At 46.8% G+C, this 20,369-nt stretch overlaps 1 protein-coding gene across 1 annotated transcript in view; it reads right to left on the bottom strand.

Annotated features, from left to right (window-relative positions):
* The window catches only part of LOC149369811 (O-acyltransferase like protein-like), a 119,872-nt gene that overhangs the window by 85,999 nt on the left and 13,504 nt on the right, over positions 1-20,369 (bottom strand). The window contains exons 4-5 of the mRNA XM_089576511.1: positions 16,208-16,292; positions 4,501-4,583 (exon numbers count right to left, since the gene is read on the bottom strand). Of these exons, the coding sequence (XP_089432637.1) occupies positions 4,501-4,583; positions 16,208-16,292 (168 nt within the window). The remainder of the gene's footprint in view (positions 1-4,500; positions 4,584-16,207; positions 16,293-20,369) is intronic.

Here is a 20,369-nt window from a genome sequence, read left to right as displayed (position 1 = left end):
TAGTGCGACCCTACAAGTACGCAAGCCACTCTGCGAAACCTGGACCACAAAGTAGGGCTCTTTTCAAGCCACCCTCTCATCAAGACAACCCATCTCTGATATCTTCGAATGGTCGCAAAACCTGTCTCCAACACTTGGTGCTCTCCCATTTACTACACCAATCCGAAGGACACCCGGCTGCGGCGACCCATCTTCTCCACCTTTCCACGCCAAAACCCTAACCGCTAGCTGCAGCTTTGCATTGCCAACATTACAACCAAGATCCACGTATGCCTCCGAGCTCTCCGCTCAAAGCTGGCTCCATTTCTGCGATACACTAAATAGCACAGTTAGCGCATCCAAAACCTGGGTCATTTTTCGGCCTTCCACTCAGAGGACATCAACGTCACAGCATCATCAAACTGACCACGCTCTCCAGGGCAGTGATCAAGCCCTGCTAACTGCGCTCTGAACTAATTATTTCGGCACCTACTCTCCAACCTAGAATTTGACGCCCCATTCAAATATTAGCAGATTTACGGGTTAATTCGTTCTTTCACCTATAACAATATTCCTGGGGAGGAACAAATCGCCACCACTATCGCCCGAAACCTCTCCACGGAACCTCTCCAAGCGATAACTGCCTAAATCGCCAATGAACTTTGGCTTCCGAACTACCTCCCAGATCTATGGAAGCATACTGAGGTCATCCTAATCCCCGAACCCAATAAACCAGCCTCCATCAAAGCTCTCAGACCCACATTCACCACCTCGTGTCTGGGAAAACTGTATGAAAGGGTTCTACACTCTCTCATCCAGAACTAAATCAAGGAATATCAACTCTTCCTACCATCATGTTTGGTTTTCTGCCAGGCGTGTCTGTTCTAGATGGTTTTTTCTCCTTCTCAAGCATAATGTCCTCGAGGGCATCCCTCAGAAAGGGGAGCATCTACTCCCCATTCTGGCCATTAAAGACGCCTTCGGCAACATATCCCATAACTCTATCAACGGTGGCCCCCGTATCTTTCAATACTCAGCGCTTTCTTATCGAGCCGCAGAACCACAATCGGTATCGACTCTACACATTCACCGCTATACACCACATAAAACAAAGGCACTCCCTAGGGCAGAGTCATATCCCCATTTCAGTTCAACATTGCTGTGGGGATACTGGCGCACACAATTTCTGCTCTCCCTCACATCGACTACACAGTTTACGCTGATCACATTACCATCTGCCCTACCAATGGTTTCTTGGCTGACAGAGGCCGTTCTCCAATCCGCGATACATACAGTTTAAGCCTTCGTGAATTCAAGAGGCATCCAATAAGCTAGCGAGAATTCAGAAGCCTTCTGTGCTCATGGCCACAACTGCACATCACCAGGACACATCGAGCTCAAAATCCATAGCGACCCCATCATTCAATGTTCACTAATACGCGTCCTTGGCTCTGGCTCCAACAAGATGGGGCCCTGCTCATACAATTATTACAATTCGAACCACTGGCCTCAACATCGCATTCATAATACGACGGATTGACGTTCATCATGCATGCATGATGCATGAAGAAGGCGCCTCCGCCTACTTACAGCCCTCCCTATGAGGCGCATGTAAATTGCCTGCCTACCAACACATCACTAATACAGCTTCGACGAGCCTGTCCTGGGCCTCCTAATCTGCACTTCTACAACACGTCTCCTCGCCGTTGGCACCTACAACCCTTTCGAACTCAACGTTCTCCTCACCTCTGAACATACTCGCCTCCTCACTACAACGGTGGGCAGAGCCATACTCTGCCATATCGGACACAAACAAACTTCCCTCACCATCGACCTCACAGGCATGCTGCACTTGCACCTCCAACGACACCTCAAGATTGGACTCGCCGCCCATATGCCACACCAACTGAGTATATAGGTTCAGCGCAGGCATCTCATCTTATTAGGTATACGCTGCGCCTTCAAAAAAGACACCCGTTGTTAGGCGGTGGAGCTTGTTATGGCACCGCACTTCGGCATGATACTTATCTCCTAGGCCCTTCGAGTATATGCAGCTAATTCGCGATGCGTTCCGCTGCAATCCACCTCAAGCACGGCCATCCTCGTCAAGATTTCATCTCCCCAGAACTCCGCGCTGCTACCGACATTTCATAGCGTAGCTCTTAGGCGCTCGTTCATGCGTTCCGCGTCGCACGGCGTTGTAGGCGTAAGCGGCTGCCCAACTACCAGAACGAAACGCCACCTGAAACCTGACAGGTGACAGTACAACAGTGAAACGTCACCTACATACGCGAGAGCGGAGGAATGAACCGGAAGGTGGCTGCCATCGAACCATCCCGGCTCGTGGCTAGGAGCGTAACACGCCACTTGCCAGTGGTGGCAGGTGGCGCTTAAACAGCTGCGCTCAAATTTCCCGTTGCCGACCATAGTAACAGTAAGTCAATTTTTTTCTCTCGTTAAGAATCTAAACGTTTCGCGTTCTCAACCACAGTCCAGCATCGTACAACACTGATATCAACTGTTCTCTAAATACGGTAGCCTAAGAGCGGCTGAAACCCGCCTATAAGCTCAACGACGCCGCCTATTCTTCCATCCCTGCTCGTCTCTCTGCAGCCATCACGGCACCTCTCCAGCTTCACTTGAAAAAGGACCTTGGCCTAACTCGTCGCCCTGATTTTCGCTTGGGGAGGGGGAGGGGGGGGGAGGGTTAGGTGTCTTGCTCTTTCCGTACCCAAACACCTGCCACACCTAACGGCGATCGCTATTGAGGCGAAAGCCTTTAATGCCTCATCGTTGTCGACAGAAGGTTGGCAGCAGAAGGTTGTCAGCAGAGGTGTCACGCTTTTCTAGTCAGACCAGAAAAAAAAAACATTTGTGCACGATTGTATTTGAACCACCACCCTTCCGTTCCGAAGCCGAGTGTGCTAATGGCTACTCTACTTCCTGCCAACGCATATGTTCTCCTCCTTGTCTAGGACGCTGGAGAGTGTTTGTAGAAAGGCCTCGAATCAGACGGATGCCTCCCAAAATCCCTCCACTGTCTCCAGCATTTAAGATTCATAAACAATTGTGCACTTAATTAACATCTCAACCGCACATCAGTGACACAAGCAGCAACACCGTGCTTAAGGCTTTCGCCTCACCACACTTTAGGTGAACAAAGTGCCCGCCTGAATTTTGGTTCTGCAATGGACAAATTTCCGACCCTGGAAATGAGCTCAAAGCGGAGCTATTCCCTCTTTTGCAGCGGCAGCTGCATTCGAGACTCCCTTTGGTGTGATGGTAGTCCTCATCGTAGTCGCATCACATTTACGCAGCGTTCTTCCACTGCCCAGTGCAGATGTTTCACAGGTGTGGTAAAATTCGGCGTACTTTGAGGAAGCCGACGCGGCGAGAAAAGTACACCTGCTCACGTACGCCGTGGAGGGATCGAGGACGATGGGGAGAAATCCCTTCATGACCTGCAGACAGCGTGTAACTTTCTGCACGTTGAATGTCATCCTCTCGACTTTTTCCGGAAATGACGGCGTCCGACCAGACAAGAATAATTTACCAACGGTTACGCTTTTCAGAAGGGCGACTTATTAGCGGAGCTGCTAGGGTACCCGGACCGTAGGCGGCGGCCGCACACAGAGCACGGTGTGGCGAACAGATGCTGCTGTGGGTTTCAGCTTCGCTAGCGCACAGTTGTGGGTCGCCCCTGAGCCTCTGCTCGGGCCAATGGACGGCGGCACGACCTACTCTGGCGCCATCTCGTAGCGAGCCACCGGCGGAGCGCCCCTCTTCACGCTTCCACTGCGTCCTTCTCCACTTTCATCACCGCCCTCTGTTCGCTATCACCGTCTTTCATGCTCTGCTAAGCTCCGCGTGCGCTCTTTTTTCATCCTCCTCAGTTCTCATTCACTTGGTTACGCCGACGACAGCGACAGCGACGGCGCCGCTCAACGCAAGAACAGGTGCCCAAGAGCTGCGCTCAAAAAACTCCGCTGTTCCGCTCGATTCCTCTGCGCCCGACGACTGGTGATTTGCGCCCCGGCAAGAGGGGTGGCGTGCGGTCGGCGAACAGCTCCTACCTAACACTTGCTAGTGCTCTCGCATCTTCTATGATTGCGGTAAAAACATCACTCGGCCAGTGTCGATCTCCGAGGGAGCGCCCGCCAGTCTGTGGGACGGCCTCATCCTTTCCCTTCATGTGTAGTAAGAGTTAGACTCAAAACATACTTGTTTTCGAAAACCCATAAAAACGATCCTGCACACTTTCCTCTGGGTGTTTTCACAGCCGCTGCCAAGCGACACCTAGCGTCAAACATTACAGCACTCTTCCCCTACCTTCATGTTTCTCAAACAGTTCACTCTAAGTTAATGCCAGCAAGGATAGCGAACCCCGCACAGTACCGTAGGCGAAGGTTACCGCTCCTAGTGCAGCACTCGATAGTGACGAACAGAATCGCCGAGATGACGCAGTTATATTACCACTGAATAGATTCCCATGGAGCTGGTAATATTTCCACGGTGACTCACCGCTTGATTTGCCCTCCTTTGAGGTGCAGAGATGGGCGATGGTCCCCGACGCCATGAGCAAGGCGATGGCTGCCAGGATCACCCTGCAAGAAGGCCGCGCAAGTCACTGGTTGTGATGGGCAAGCGTTGGCACCACAGCGGCAAAGTTGCGCTCAAAAGGCTAGCACAGCCACTGTCATGTGTCCGAGAACAGTGTGCTGAAACATGTTGTATTTCTCAGTATCCATGTCAGTCCCGTTTTGCTGGTTGTGTTGCGCAACCCGTAATTCAGGCTGATTCAGGCAGCAGTATACATATAAATTCCGTATTTTACATATACTCACATGTAGGGAAGAAATGTGGAGAGAGAGGGAGAAACAGAGGAACGGAGAGGCAGGGACGTTAACAAGGCCACGCCCAATGTGCTACCCTACGCGTGGGAAGGGCATAAAAGGGAGATAAAGAAAGAGAAGAGAGGAATGAGAGCTCAGTTACGCAAGGTATAAAGGGCGCACAGTGCGCACATCAGGTACACAGGGCGCAATCCAAAGTTCACGGTGTACCTAACTCGTTGGTTCGCAATTTCGATGGACCTGCTCTACAGTCCCTCCTTGATACATTCAATGAGGAGTGGCATTCTGGAGTTATTACTGCCGAGTGGAAGCATTGTATCGTTGTCCGAATCCACAAATCAGGTTAGCCGCCGATTTCTCTTCCGGCCCTCCGCCCTATTTCACTAACGCTTACTATCTGCAAGTTTTATGAACACATTCTAGCAGCTCGCTTGTCATGGTGGCTGGAACCGAATGATTGTTATCCAGAATCTCAAATTGGGTTCCGCCCTCACATTGGAACAGAAGACGGTCTGGCTATTTTGGCTGAGGACGTACTTAGCCATTCTCCCCATAGTCATCTTGTTCGTACGGTTATCGCTACTGACATCACAAAGGCAACGTCCTTCACTCCTCAATTCTTGCACCCTTAAAGGTCTCGGTTTCCCGCATCGCCTTCTCCTTTCAATTCACTCATTTTAACAAACAGAACCCTCAGTGTACGTGTCCATGGGAAGCCTTTTGGTCATTTTAAACCAAAGTGTAACACAGGGCTCCGTCCTCGCCCCCACATTATTTAATGTAACTTTTATACCTCTTGTCCGAGCCCTAGAGAAAATTCCTTCTGTACGCGTCCTTGGCATGTCGACGACATAACCTTGTGGTCTTGTCATCCAGATGCGTCTGTGCAACAGTCGGCGCCCCAGCAAGCGCTGGATGGCTTAACATCACGACTACCCCCTTTGGGTCTGACCCTCTCGTGTAATAAATCTTGCTTCATTCGCATTGGAAACAGAAGTCGCTTACGGAAAGCAAACCCTTTTACCTTCACGGTAGATAATTCTCAAATTCCTCATGTAGAAAGTGTGCGTCTTCTAGGTCTTCTACTTCATACATCTGGAACTGGGACTCCTTGGCTAAAAGCGACCCGTAAATCGGCTCACGCTACTCTTGTGTCTGATTCGACGCATAGCTATGCGCTCTGGCGGAGCGCGTTTTGATACTGCCCGTCAGCTCGAGCGCTCCATCCTCCAGCCGCGGTTAGTGTACAAGGCCCAATTAGTGTACAAGGCGGTTAGTGTACAAGGCGGTTAGTGTACAAGGCGGTTAGTGTACAGTTGGACTCCCTTTAATCAATCAATGGGCAGGCTATGCGCGCCATAACTTCCTCGTGTCACACCCGTACCCATTCTGCAAGAGTACGCTCAACTTAATACAATAAGTGCAATTATCGACCAGGGTGAGGCAGAGACCACGCAAGATGTCGCTTCAGCTTCATCGTTTACAGACTGTTCCTCCATGGTCATACTGTCAACTCAGAGACAATCGCTCCTCTGCTTCGACGCCGATATCAGCCGCGCATCTTCCTTCAGGGTGCATAATATACACCGATGCATCACACACAGCACTGCATGGAGGTACTGCAGTTTATAGTCCCTCCCATCCTCATCTTAACTCCCGCGCTACATATAGCGCGCATACTTGCTCCCCCCTTGCCTTGGCGCTTCAGGCGATACACAATGCCATTGCTTCCCTTCCACTCGTACCCACTTTCGATATTGTTAACATTTACACCGACTCCCTTGCCGCCCCTAAGCAGCTTAAGGCTGTCCGGCGCACATTCCAAGTTATACAATCCATTCACCAACTTTGCACAAAATACCCCTGTCCTGTGCGTATACATTGGATTCGCGGCCATGCCCAGGATCCGCATAATATTCATGTGGATGCAACGACACACCTTCACACATCCGATATGCCGCCACCTTCTCCTTTTCCCCCAGATCCATTCCATTCCCATGTTTCCGAGAACACGCGCTCTAACACGCGAACACGCGCTCTAATTCCTCCGTGTTCGTACCCTCTCCCCCGGAGTCTCACTCGGGAGGAGGAGGTATCGGTGCGCCGGATTCGGACAGTAGCGGCTCTGACTCCTTCTGTGCGTCATCGGTGGCGTGAGAAACGTTTCGAAGTTTCTGACAAGTGTAACCACTGTGGTTCTGCGCCAGACCAGTGTGAAGAAAAACACTTGCTGTGTTTACAGCTTCCGTGAGTCGACGCTTCCTAAGAAAGGTAGGCCTGCGACAGGACGTTGCAGGCGACTATCGCAAGTGGACTCATGATAATCGCTTTATCGCGAACTTTTGCCCCTCTTTAAGCGAGGCTTGTTTACACTCCTTTTTATAACTTTCTTTCCCTTTTTCGTTATGTCTATTGGCAAACAGCTCGAATAAAAAAAAAGAAATTTGACGGTCTGGAACTCAACCCTGAGTAATTTAGGAATGTTTTGTACGAGACCCCGGGAGCTTGGCTTCTGTAAAAGGATTAGGATCTAGCCGGCAGAGAGTGACAGCCAGGAAGACAGCGCACGCTCATTCCGAAGGCATGGCACAAACAAGGTGACCTATCGTCTCATGGCATCCGCAGTTCTCACACGTTGGGGCGTCTGCCATTGCGATTGGGTGGGTATCGACATTTGCAATCAGTCCCAGCCACGGGCGATACTACAGCATGGTGATGCTACAGGAGAAGCCGAAGGGTATATTAAGTTTATGTAAGAAGCCCTGGAAGTGCAAACGTGGATCAGCGCAGAGGGTAGCAAAACCCTGTACCCTAATTTGAGGACAACTTAGACAACCAGGGGAAGGAAAATTCATATGCAACGGTAATGGCCACGAAGAGAGCAGAGTAGGTCAGAGATCACGAGTTAATGAAGTTCGAGTACAAATCAAGAGGAAGAAATGAGCCTGGGCAAGACATCTAATGCGAAGGCAGGATAACCGATGGTCGTTAAGGGTAGCGGACTTTATTCCAAGAGAACGCAAACGTAGCAGTTGTCGTCAGGAAGTCAGGTCGGGGGATGATATTTCCTATTATCATCAGCCGACTTCCTAGTTTCTAGGGATAAGGTTGCCGCAGCTAGCACAGGATGAGGTTAATTAGAGATATTTCGGAGAGGTTTTTGTCCTACAGTTGATGTGATTAGGCTGTTTTTGATTAAAATGTCGCTATGGACATGGTAAAAAAAGTACGCGAATAAAATTGTGGTGTTAAACCTTGGCCGACTAAAATACCTCAGAGGGCGCAAGATGCGTTCATTGTGTGCCGTAACTGTTCTAAGCATTACGTGAACGGGTCATCATGTATTTGACGATTGATGTACCAAAACGGATCGTCTGTGACACTTGTGAGTATTCAAGCACTGCCCAAGGTGATGAGTCGTGATCGTTCAGCACAGATATTTTTTTACTCGAGTTATTCTATCGACAAATGCAGCTCAGCTACGGCCTGTTAGAACTGGGGAATTAAGTGGCTAAAGGCGCTGAAAGGAGGCCATCGAACCAATGGCGTCTACTCTCTCCTGTGACATCGCGGTCAACCGCTGCACACCTGCTAACCACCTGCACTGCCCAGTTAGCCTATGCAAAGTGGCTAACCACAACTTCATGGGAAAAGGACCATGTCATTGAATGGAGGACCAGGGACACTTGCCGCTTTGTTTCCCAGTTGTATCCGACCACAGCCACCACCAAGTGCTGGAGTCGAATGGGGATCGATCCATACACACAAAATGCCTCTTAACGTTTTTAACCACATGGAAATAGGAATACGTCCAAGAAGCACAGGTAATTGGCCCAATATTACAGATGGATGGTTTCACACTTGCCTTTTAAAGGACCAGCATTTAACAATTTTTTTTGAACGGAGGCTTGCCCGTAATGATTCGGTGAGTACATGTACAAATCTAGAGATCAGTGTAGCGATCCGCATGGGGAGAATGCGAAAGCATCGACGCCTCCTCGGCCTTTGCCTCTGTTTATCATTTCCTTTTTGTCTATTAATTTAACTACTGAATTGGCGTTATTATCTCCTGCTTTATTTAAAAATCGATTTATTTACTCTGATTATACCTTCTTTTCTCTCCATCAACCATTTTGATTTCTCAAATCTGGCGCCGTGGTTGCTTTCCCGTCCACTTACTATACCCCCGTCCAGCGTACTGAGCCGTCCAATGGTTTTTGCTGGTAATTAATTTAATTGACTAATAATGTATTTGAATGAATTTTTTTTGTTCCATAAAATACATTTCAATAATTTTAATCTTTATTTTCACTCCTTTGCCATTTTTTGCACTATTGCTGTCTAAGGCTGTTTTACCGACCACTCACCAATCAACGTCCGGGCAATTTCGACGTTTTTTTGACATTTTGGGCTCTAATTAATTAACTAATCGTGCTACGAACATAATTTGTATGAACACAATTTTTTTACGCTGCCTTCTCACATCATTCTCTTTCGATTACAACCACTCGTTTGATGGTACCTCTTCTGAGAACATCACAACTGCTGCGGACACGTTTTGCGGACACGTTTCGATGACACGACCCCTCCGACATAGCCTAGAAATTCTTGCGCATTAATAAAATTGAGAAATGTGTACTCTAGAAACCCCCCATGTCAAATTTATTTGGAGCGCATTAGCATCGGCTGTATTATCTTTTCCTCCGCTCGCATGCCTGCATAGTCGACGTGGTTATTGCATACATGAATGCGGACGGAAACATCGCTTTAGCCGCACGTCTCTATGCTGCACGACAGCCCGGTCGTCACATACAATGTTTTCCTTCGTTCGAAACGGTGCTCAACCGTTTTCCAGCGACTTCCAGCGGAGGCTGGACTTCTGCTATTCGTGCCTCATCCAGTGTGACCAAGATGAAAATTTTCTAAATAATCTGTTGTGTTCCGACGAGGCGCACTTCGATAGAGATGCGGGAGTTAACGTTCACCGCGCGCACTACTGGCCAATCGGAAACCCACACTGGCTTCGAGAACACGGGCACCATTGGCAATTTTCTGTAAACTTGTGGTGGAATTTTTCGCCAACGCATCTGTGAGCGATACTCTGCTGAAGAAAAGATGACAGCCAGGCGTTACAAAGACTGCATTCTGAAGGATGTGGTTAAGAACTTCGTGTTGGAAATTCCACTCAGCGTTGTGTGTTCAGTGTGGTGCCAACACGATGGAGCGCCACGAATTTCGTCTTCTTGTGCTGTACGTTTGAATGACGTGAACTTTCCTTCGCAATGGATTGGGTGCAGCGGGCTCATTACATGGCCCGATTCTGATTCTCAGCGCTGTAGTTCTGCGCGCAATTGCATTTTCGTAAATCTAACAACGGATATCGGGTTGACTGATGGTCCTCTAAGATTTTCTATTTAAAACCAGACACTTAACTGCAATAACTAAAAAGTTCATTAGAAACTTTTAGTGAATTATTTTCCTGAATAGCCCTTCGCCATAAAACATTTGACTTATCGGAACTTCAGCAGTCATGCAACGATTACGGAATGAAAACGTAGTTAAGCCTTATGTAAGAATATTTTAAGAATAACTTCATCTGCCACACACCCATCATAGCCTTCAAAAATCAGCTAGAAAATATCAATACGGAAGGGTGTCGGGCAGGGAGACACAATCTCGCCAATGCTCTTTGCCGCCTGCTTACAGGAGGTAACAGAAGCCTCGATTGGGAGCAGTTGTGGTGAAAAGTTATTAGATAAGACCTTAATAATCTTCGATTCGCTCATGGCATTGCATTGTTAAGTCACTCAGGGGATGAATGGCAAAGTTTGATCAATGACTTAGACAGGCAGAGCATAAGGGTGGGTATAAATATTAATGTGCAGAAAACCAAAACGGTGTTAAACAATCTAGGAAGGAGACAGCAGTTTACAGTTGGCAGCAAGGCGCTACGTGTGGTAAGGGAAAACATGTACTTAGGAGAGGTAGTGAGCGCTGATCCGAATCATGAGAGGGAAATAACTGGAAGAATAAGAATGGGGTGGAGCGCATATGGCAGGTTCTCTAATATCATGAATGGCAGTTTACCAATATCCCTCAAGAGAAAAGTATACAACAGCTGTATCTTACCGGTACTCACGTATGGGGCAGAAATGTGGAGGCTGACATAGAAGGTTCAGTTTAAGGGCAACACATAACGCTATGGAAATCAAAACGAAAGGTGTAACGTGATGCGACATGGAGAGGGCAGAGTAGGCCAGGGAAAAAATGAGAGCTAATGACATGCCAGTCGAAATGAAGTGGGACAGATGGGCTTAGACAGGGCATATAATACGAAGGGAAGATAAGCGATGGTCGTTAAAGGCAAGTGTATTTCAATAGAAGGCAAACGTAGCAGGGGGCGGCAGAAACTAGGTAGGCGGATGAGATTAAGAAGATTGCGGGGATAGGGCACAGTATAGGGTTAATTGGAGAGGTATTTGAGAGGCATTTGCCCTGCAGTGGGCGCAGTCAGGCTGATGATGGATTTATATACAGGGCGTTTCACGTAACATGTACCAAGGGTTAACAAATATCGGCGCACTGGAGCTGACCGAAACAGACAACATTATGTTTCCGGTCATGTGGAGCTCCTTAGAGTATTTGCAAAAATCCGCTTAATGAGTCAATTAGTAAAGAATAATTGTGCCAATATTTTCAATATTCGCCGGACGGTCACACGCGTTGCATTAAGAAACTACCGATACAGTCATTTTTGGCAGAGTAACTCCTAAGTCATCCTATTTTTAGGAGTTAAAAAAAGCACTAAATACGAAAAAAAAATCACAAGTCTGCGCCCGTAAGCTACCATATTCCAGTGTCCTCAACGGTGTTTTGAACGAACGAAAGGTGCTTGCTGACCGTGGCCTAGTAAGCGGCCGGTGATCAGTGGACGTTATGCAAAATGGTGCAAATAATGAAAACGGAGGCCACGTTCGTTTTTTGCGGGGATAGGGTAGCCACGGCTGGCAAAGGACAGGGTTAATTGGAGAGACAAGGGAGAGGCCTGTGCCCTGCAGTGGGCGTAGTCAGGTCGATGATGGTGATGAGGATGTCTGAAGCCTGCTTTGTGGCAAGCTGCTCACCTCCCAGGTGTGTCTATTTTACACTGCAAGTACCTAGCAACCTACCCGCCGTATAAGGTGGGAGCTGATCAGAATCGCGAGAGGCTACTCGGGATGAGCAACCTCGCTCGCTACCAACCCAAGTCCCGCCGATGGCAGACCCTGGCATAGAAGGACAGGGCCCATCGCTTCACCACCGCACTACTGCGCTAGGTGTGGTATGAGGACTCCCAGTCATCTACGAATCTAAACGAGAGCATTACCACTTCCCCTTCTATGTACATTAACCCATCATCGCTATCCCAACGACTGCCATCTGTGAACACTGGGTCCGAACACCGCAGCAGAAGAAAACCACAGTGTTAGCGCGGTTAATTCGCATCTGGCCTCACCACGCAAATCGACCTTCATTTTTTTTTCGTATTTCGCAGGGTTTCATTAGAAGCTGGCAAAAAAAAGGACCACGTAGGAGATACGCTGCTACAAAAAAGGGATCGTCTCGTTAATAACCCCCCTCTACAACTTGACGAAACACACATGACTCTGAAGGGAACAATTTAAAATTGAGTAATTTACCAATGGCAATCAACTAAATAATCGTAATTTATCAATGGCAATCAACTAAATAATCGTAATTTAAAGATACTCTCAGCAACTCTACACGCCGTAAAACGATCTGCCGTTGGTCTCACCTAGGTCGAGGGTGCGGCTTATTTTTTAAACCTTGTCTCATGTTACCTGAATCGCCCTTTATATATTTTCAACAATGCAAAATATTCATTATTTAGGTAAAATATGGTTACACGGCCAATTTTCTTTTCATTAATGTCACAATTTTTCTTAAATTCCACTATGCTTTCCTAGGTTTCAGAAAGTGTTATATTTCTTGAGTAATATCGACGTTTGAGCAAAAAGGAAGCGAGATGGACCAGAACCTTTGCTGCCTATGCCTACTGTTCTGTATTGGCTCTTCGTAGCTGCTCATGATGAGAATTTATGATAACTTTGATCCGGTCGGGCTAGTACTCTACTAAAATATGTGGGAAAAGAGCGACTCTCAATTACAATCTCGCGCGCCTTAATACAGCATGCATATGGCTGCGGTTCCGCGAAAAGAAGACTTTTAAATGGTGCGTGTAGCAAGGGAACACCCAAGCCAGTTAATGATTCAGCCGGGTGTCCATGCCACCTGCTGCTGCGGTCACCGTCCGCTGGAACTTCCTCAGGAACGTGCCTTCTTTGATGGTTCAAGGTTCGTCACCTCCTGGTCCAAAAATTGGTATCGAGAAGATACACTCATGACAAACACGTCCTCCAGCTGAACAACCACAGTCACCATCATATTCAAAACTTGTTTTTGAGGAAATGAAATAGCGCAGTACCTGCCTCACTTCTCGGCGGACACCTGAACCACGCCGTACGGGAAAGGATAAAGGAGGGAGTGAAAATCAACCACGTTTTTTCTCGCGTGCCGTTGAAACACTCCGACGTAATATTTTTCCTCGCTTCATGAAGAGGGCAGAGCGCAATAGTATAAAATAATTGTAATTTGCGTGTCATGTCCGGTGAATATGTTCAAATGTAATTTCCTAAATCGTCCTTTTTTTTTCTCTGAACCAACCAAGCAATTTGGTAAACTACATAACCAACGCCCTATCGTCACATTGACAACCAGCCGAAGGGGCGCAGTTGATGTGGCTGTAGGCCATTGATCGAAAGAAGATGGGATACGAACTCGGCCGTGGCACCAGCATCATACTGGAGGCGATATAGGAGAACGGCAGCGTCCTGGTAATGTTGGCGCACGTTGAAAGATCCCTTGTGATATAAGTGAAGTGAATCTCTTTACTTAAGGTATCGTCTAAATTACGAGTAAAATGCCCTTTGAGCAACATGTACGCTCAAAGATGAGCACTGTTTCGCAAAACGCATAAGTATTCTAAATGGCCGCGGAGTGTGAGCAACTTGGCTCCGTGAGTGTGCTTCTTAACCTAATCTAGAACAGTACCGTGCTGCATAGCGCAGGGTGTTAAATTGCTGTTTATACCCAAAGTAAGGCAGCGATTTTATTGCATCGAACGAGATTGCGATATTTTTTTCAGATTGTGAGATTGCGATATATATCTTGTTTGACAGAGCAGACTGCAACGCGGTCTTTCAAAGAAAACAGTTTAACCACGGGCGGCCTATTGAAAATGCACAGCTCTCCGAAGGAAGCGACCGATAGACGGCGCATGTTGTCGATGTACCATATTTCTGGCCATGGCAGCATATCGCGATTTCTTCCCGTGTATGACAGGCTTAATGCAGCTAATTTTTCGAGTGAGAGAATAAGGAAGCATAAAAAAGCCTGACACAGAGAAGAATCATTTCAAGATTAAACTTCTTGTTCCAACTTCTTCACGGTCACTTCAAAATAGCCAATTCACAATACTTACACCCGCCATTCAAACACTCGTCTAGAACAAACCATAGTAAAATACTTCGTCAACCAGTCAGCCGTGTAAATATCCACAAGTGCTCACTGTTTCCAGATGCTATATCATATTGGAATAAATTGCCTGATGATGCGGTGAAGTGTACATCCGTGGAACTATTTCTTAATTATATCGAATAAATTGACTTTTCTGTTTAATTCTCTCCTACTCTGTTAGCGTTTGGGTCAGAGAACATCTCTGTATTTTTGAATTTTTGCTTTTACTCTGTTTGATCAATGATGCATTGTAAACACTCCTGCATGGGCCCGAAAAGGGCCTGCAGTATGTCCAAATAAAAATAAATAAATAAATAAATAAATTACTGCTATAAGATATGAGGCCACATTCTGGGTAAGTAAATTTAATCGCCGGTACACACGTCAAATTAAGGGTCTATCTTAAAAAAAATATTGCGTTATCCAAATCAAAGTGTGAAAATAGCTAAAAGAAAATTTACATTTTTCATGTTTATAAAATGCGCTAATTGTGCACCTCACGCTAGCAGTCACAACTTGAATTTAGTTCATCGCCGGGCCCATTGCTTTCGCATTCACATACATAAAGGCTTTAACTGTGCAATGAACACAAATAAATATCATAACATCACTTGTTTTATAACAATGCCATGACCAAAAACAATGGTTTTTTATTTAGGTGTCTCTTTCGGATGAAGTACAAGAATATAAAACAAATTGTGCAGTTTTACTTGCTATGGTTGATTGCCCAGATAGATATATAAGAAATAAGACTAAAAAGTTTCAAAAAAAAGACCTATACCGGGATTAAGTCAGGATTTCTCCCGTGAGGAGAAATGGCAGAAAATTTAGTTTCGAAAAAAACGGCAAAATGATCGGAAAAAGCTGCAAATGCCATAAAACAACGCTAAGGGGGTTGGAATTTTGCAAATTTATAGCTCAGTTCCTCCTTATTCGTGTTATTCCTTGCTTTCGCTCGTGTGACGGCTCACTTTTTATTTCCCGTGTTTTTCGCGGCATCTGCAAACGGACAGGAAGATTTCCAGACATGCTTTTGGTCATCTGTCAGGCAAGATTTAAGTGTAGGCAAACCAGATACGATCCCAATGTGCATGAAAATGTTTAGTGTCCCTCAGTTCTCTTGCTGAAATGACAAACAATCCAAACTTCAGTGGTGGTTGACTGATGTAAGCATCCAATGCGTCCCAAAACACTCCGCTTCACTTTTGCGATCGTGTAAGTTATAATATACAAATGAATATAGACATCGACGGTAAGCAACAATTATATTTAGTGTAAACTGAAAAATGAAGAAGAAAAGTTAAGGAATATTGAAAAAATTCTGGAAATTATTTTGATGAAAATCTCTTAGTTTCGGTTTCGCCAGATCCGCAGGAGGCTGCAACTTTTGCTGCATCTACGAAATGGCGTTAATTAAAACCATTATTTTCATTGCAGTTCGTTCAGCAATGAATTACTGTTTTGATACACAAAATTCGACAATACTCTTTCTTTTTTTTTAAATGTACTCAGTTTACACACTGCCCTCACGACTTAGAGCGCTGTCCACTTTAAGCGCTAGCATCCCTCTAAGTTACGAATAATACAATCTGGCAGTGGTTAGGCAGAATTTTACTCGATAGCCTAAATTTTCTGTTTCAAAAATCTCTAAAATGTTCTTTGTTCACAAATTGTGAGTTTCGTTCTTAGTTCAGTGAAGGCCTCTGTAACAAAAGCCCGCATGATTTTTTTATGCAACACGCCTGCTGAAGACTGTAAATATCGGGCAACGAAGTTAAAGCTGCATGCACGGCACTTACCCGACGGTGATCTGCGGAGTGGTGGGCACAGGCGAGACTCCCGTGGTGCAGTACTTTACGCGCACCGCAGCCACATCACCGAACACTGCGAGAAGAGGACACGGAAACAATTAACGCACCAAGAAAACGCCAAACGAAAATTTGCATCTCAAGCTCGAGAACTTTAACAAGAGCAATCGTCGGCTGCGGCGAAAAGTGCATTATGAGGTATGGGACGTGGCGGTTTCGTCACAAGCAGTGTTACTGCGAAATCACTAATCCGGAGCTTCAGAGCCGAGAAAAATCGTCTGTTGCTAATTGTATGTCCGAAAAGCGCGAGTTCTCCGTCCCGCGCCATGGCCCGCTCATCATCGTCTTCTACGTGGCACTAATGCGGAAGTTGAGAGCCTTGCAAAATCATCTCTTACGGACTATGTCTGAGAAGCGCGAGTGCTATGTCCCGCGGTACGTCCCGCTAATTGTGCGCGCTTTCGCATTCTCTGGAATGCCTTAAACATTTTCTGATATTTTTTTTTATCCAAAGCACTTCAGTAGTTCGACGACTGCCATCAAAAGTTCCCACAGTGCAACATTGATTTGGGAAGAGTACCACAATCCCAGGCAAGAACGAAGCGGTACGCCGAGTAGCCTAGAAAACGCAGAGGGAAATAGTATGATGGCTCGTGAGCACGTCATAGTGGTGTACGAGCTCAGATAGCCGCTGTTCTTACAGTTTAAACGAAGAGCTGCCCTCTATACTCAGCTAATTGTGCTCCTACTTAATTGGTCTCTCTCGTACGGATAAACAATTCGACTTAAACAAGATCTAGGTCGCACACTAAACATACTCTTCCATCTACCTCTATGAATATACTGTGAGTTGTGAGTCTTTTGTGCGTTTAAAAACATGTTAAAATAAGCCTTCTAATGTATTCAAAAGTTGACAAATCCTGGTTGCTTCGATAAAGAAGAAACGAGCGGCTGTACAACGAAGCGAAACGTGCATCGGCGCAAGCGCTTTGTATGAGTCTCGCTGCACCGAAAAAATGTTTATATCTACAGTCGCAAAAATTGGACATTGCTTTCATCCGTCGGCATTATCTTTCACGCTACGCATCGACCAGTCAAATATTACCAAAAATCAATGTATTTTTCTATTTTGAAGCCTTCCCGCTGTTCTACCAACGTGGTTCCGTTACTCCCGATGAGGACGAATAATGAATCAGCATTGTTTCTGCATTCACTTAGGAACCATGCATGAGCCGTCTCTCTATTTTCCCTCTGTAGTAGGTCTCTCAATGCTTCGCTGGTGGGATAACCCATTGAACAATGAACCTCTGATGTGTTTGCTACTGACTGCCGTGGACGACACTGACTACAAAATATGTTTAAACGTTGTAGAATTTTTCTCGCCGTCGAGAACAATTTGCGGCGTGAAATGCATCGTAGAACAAACGTAACACATCCCAATCCGGGTGGTAGGCGCTGCTAGCCACACTATTTGAATCATTCTCGGACAGGTGACATGCCCCTCTGTGAACAATTTAGAGCCCAGGGGGTATGGGTGTAAGCCACACAGTGTGAACTTAAAACATCCTCAGTGATGCAAACTCTTGAAGATAAGAAGATTCAAGTGCGGAAGCACTACTTAACACAGCCCCAACGAGGAATCTTCTGTGAAGCTCGCAGTGACTCGGCTAAGCTCGGCTTAGTTCGCAGCAGCGTCCCGCCAGCTGCAGCCAATGCGAGGTTCATCTTGAGAGTGTCTTTGGCCAAGCCAAGCATAACAACAGCCAATGCAGAAATAAAGTAAAAATTGTCCATGAATTGATTTTCAGCTCGCGACGGCGCAAACAGATCACCTTCGCTGGCACTCCACGAAAACACTATGCTATCGCCGCGGCCGGTCACGCTTCGTGTTAAACTGCAACTCATTAACGCGCTGTGCATGGCACATGGTCGTCTCCATCAACTTACAACCAGAGCTAAACAGTCGTTTAAAGAACCGGGGTAAACGCATGCTTTCGCACGTCTACTCGGTTAATATACAGGATGTCTTTTTTTAACCGCTTACAGATTTTTTTTAAAAAAGGCGCTGGTAGTATCGTGAATGCCGCCTTCACGGAATGTATATTCGGCTCGGCAGACACAAGATAAGGACATAGCAGTGAAATTTATTTAATTAATTAGCCAAATTTTGTTAATAATCATCTTAACCCTTCATTTTACTCGGTATATTGCAGGCGCAGTTTTGGCGACTGCAATGATTCCAAGCAAATAGAATTTTCAGCATGTCCCTAAGTGCAACAGGTATCGAGATATTCGCGATTGAATTTTCTGCCTTTCGGATCCGATTAGGGAACTACACGCTCAGAGTGCGCCGGAAATCCCGCCCACAATACTACGTAAGAGATTGACGAAATGATAACGTCAGCTGACGGCACCAAGGCTAACTCCTACTGCGGCAGGCAGGCGCTTGAGAAGAGCGCATAGTCACTGCCTCCGTGAGCAGCACGCGCTCTTTTTTCGTCATTGGCATTGAACTTACAGGCGTGTTTCCCGCCGTCAGAGGCTTCGAAAAAGCATCCAGGTAATAACGCACAAGATTTCCCTTTCCGCTCTGGCTGGGAGAAGAAAGGACTGGTGGCTTATCGGCTTGCGATTTATTAATTTTCACCGGAATCTCCAGTGGCCCGCTGCGGGCTGTCGATTCTGTTAACAGAACGAACAAGGCTGCTACAATATTATACCTATGAACTCTGAATGCGCGTTGAAATGGCGGGGCAAATGCAACCGGGATACTGGGCCGAGAAGGTGCCGATGGTAGTCGCCTGTGTAAAAACAAATGGCAACGCTCGCCTCGCCTCAAGACTCTACGCCTCCCAGAATCCTGGCCGCCCGGTTCGTTCACATAGGATGTTCACTAAAACGCACAAACTGTTCCGGACCACATGATCTGCGCTTCATTCAAGGAAGGGCAAGGGAGTTATCCTGAGTTAAGAATTCGAGATAAATGTTCTCGCCTACGTTCGTGCATACCCCGAGGCCAGCATCCGTCAAATCGTAGAGGCCGTCGGATCCTCCTGCTATTTTCTGGAGAGCGCTGAAGAAGCATAGTTTTTATCCTTACCACATATCGCCGCATAAGGATCACATTGAAGACGATTATAAAAAGCGGTATGAATTCAGCAACTGGGCGTTGATAAAATATGACGAAGACGCACACTTTTTTAGGAAAGTTCTGTGGACGGACCAGGCCCACTTTTGCCGTAATGGGGATGTCAATGTACACAACCCCCGCTACTGGTCTCATCAGAACTCGCGCTGGCTCCGGGAACAGCACCACCAAATCCGGTAGTCAGGGAATGTCTGGTGTGGCATTTACGCAAATCGAGCACTTTCCGTACTTTCTGGAACCAAATCTAACATCAAAGTCGTACCCAGGGAGCATTCTGAGTGGTGCTGTGAGCGATTTCATTTCCGAGATCCCGTTAGGCCCACGCGCGTGGCTTCAGTACGACGGGGCGCCTGCGCACTTCTCGTCGCGTGCAAGGGCTTGGCTCGACAGCAACTTTCCCGGTCAATAGATAGGGAGCGGTGGAATCATGTTTTCGGCACCTAGGTCACCCTACCTAACTCCATTAAACTTCTTTCTTTGGGGTTACGTCAACAACAAAGTCTGAGCAATTGAACCCGAAGACGTGGCAGACCTCAAGCAAAGAATCATCAAGGCATGTGCGAATATACCCCCGCAGGTTGTGAAACCAGTGCTGCAGTCCATGAAGGAGAGATTCATGGCATGGGTGGCGGTTGAAGGCTGGCACTTTGAGCATTACTGATGCATAAAACCTAGCCACCGAGATACGACGGTGAAGAATAAAGAATTCAGGGGGCACTTTGTCTCTCTAAAGTGCTGCAAGGCGAAAGCCTTTCCTGGCGCACTGTTTGGCATTCATTGACTGCGGGACCGTCTGTGCTGTACTAGTGCGTTATTTGACTACACACTTTGACTGCTTCTTTAGCAGCATCCTCTCTCTCTCTGCTTCGATGAGTTCGGTTGTTCGGCTCTATTCGAGTAATGAGGGTATGTAATGTGGTGGCCCACGGACGCCTTACGCTCCCTGTTTGAGCGGAGGACAACTATTTTATTAGTTGTCCTCTGCTCCAAAAGGCGGCGTCAGGA

Source organism: Amblyomma mixtum, chromosome 1 (assembly GCF_055824585.1).
Source record: "Amblyomma mixtum isolate Tamu chromosome 1, ASM5582458v1, whole genome shotgun sequence".
Lineage (NCBI taxonomy): Eukaryota > Metazoa > Arthropoda > Arachnida > Ixodida > Ixodidae > Amblyomma > Amblyomma mixtum.
The sequence above is the reverse complement of the archived record's forward strand: the minus strand, read 5'-3'. Positions and strand labels throughout refer to the sequence as shown.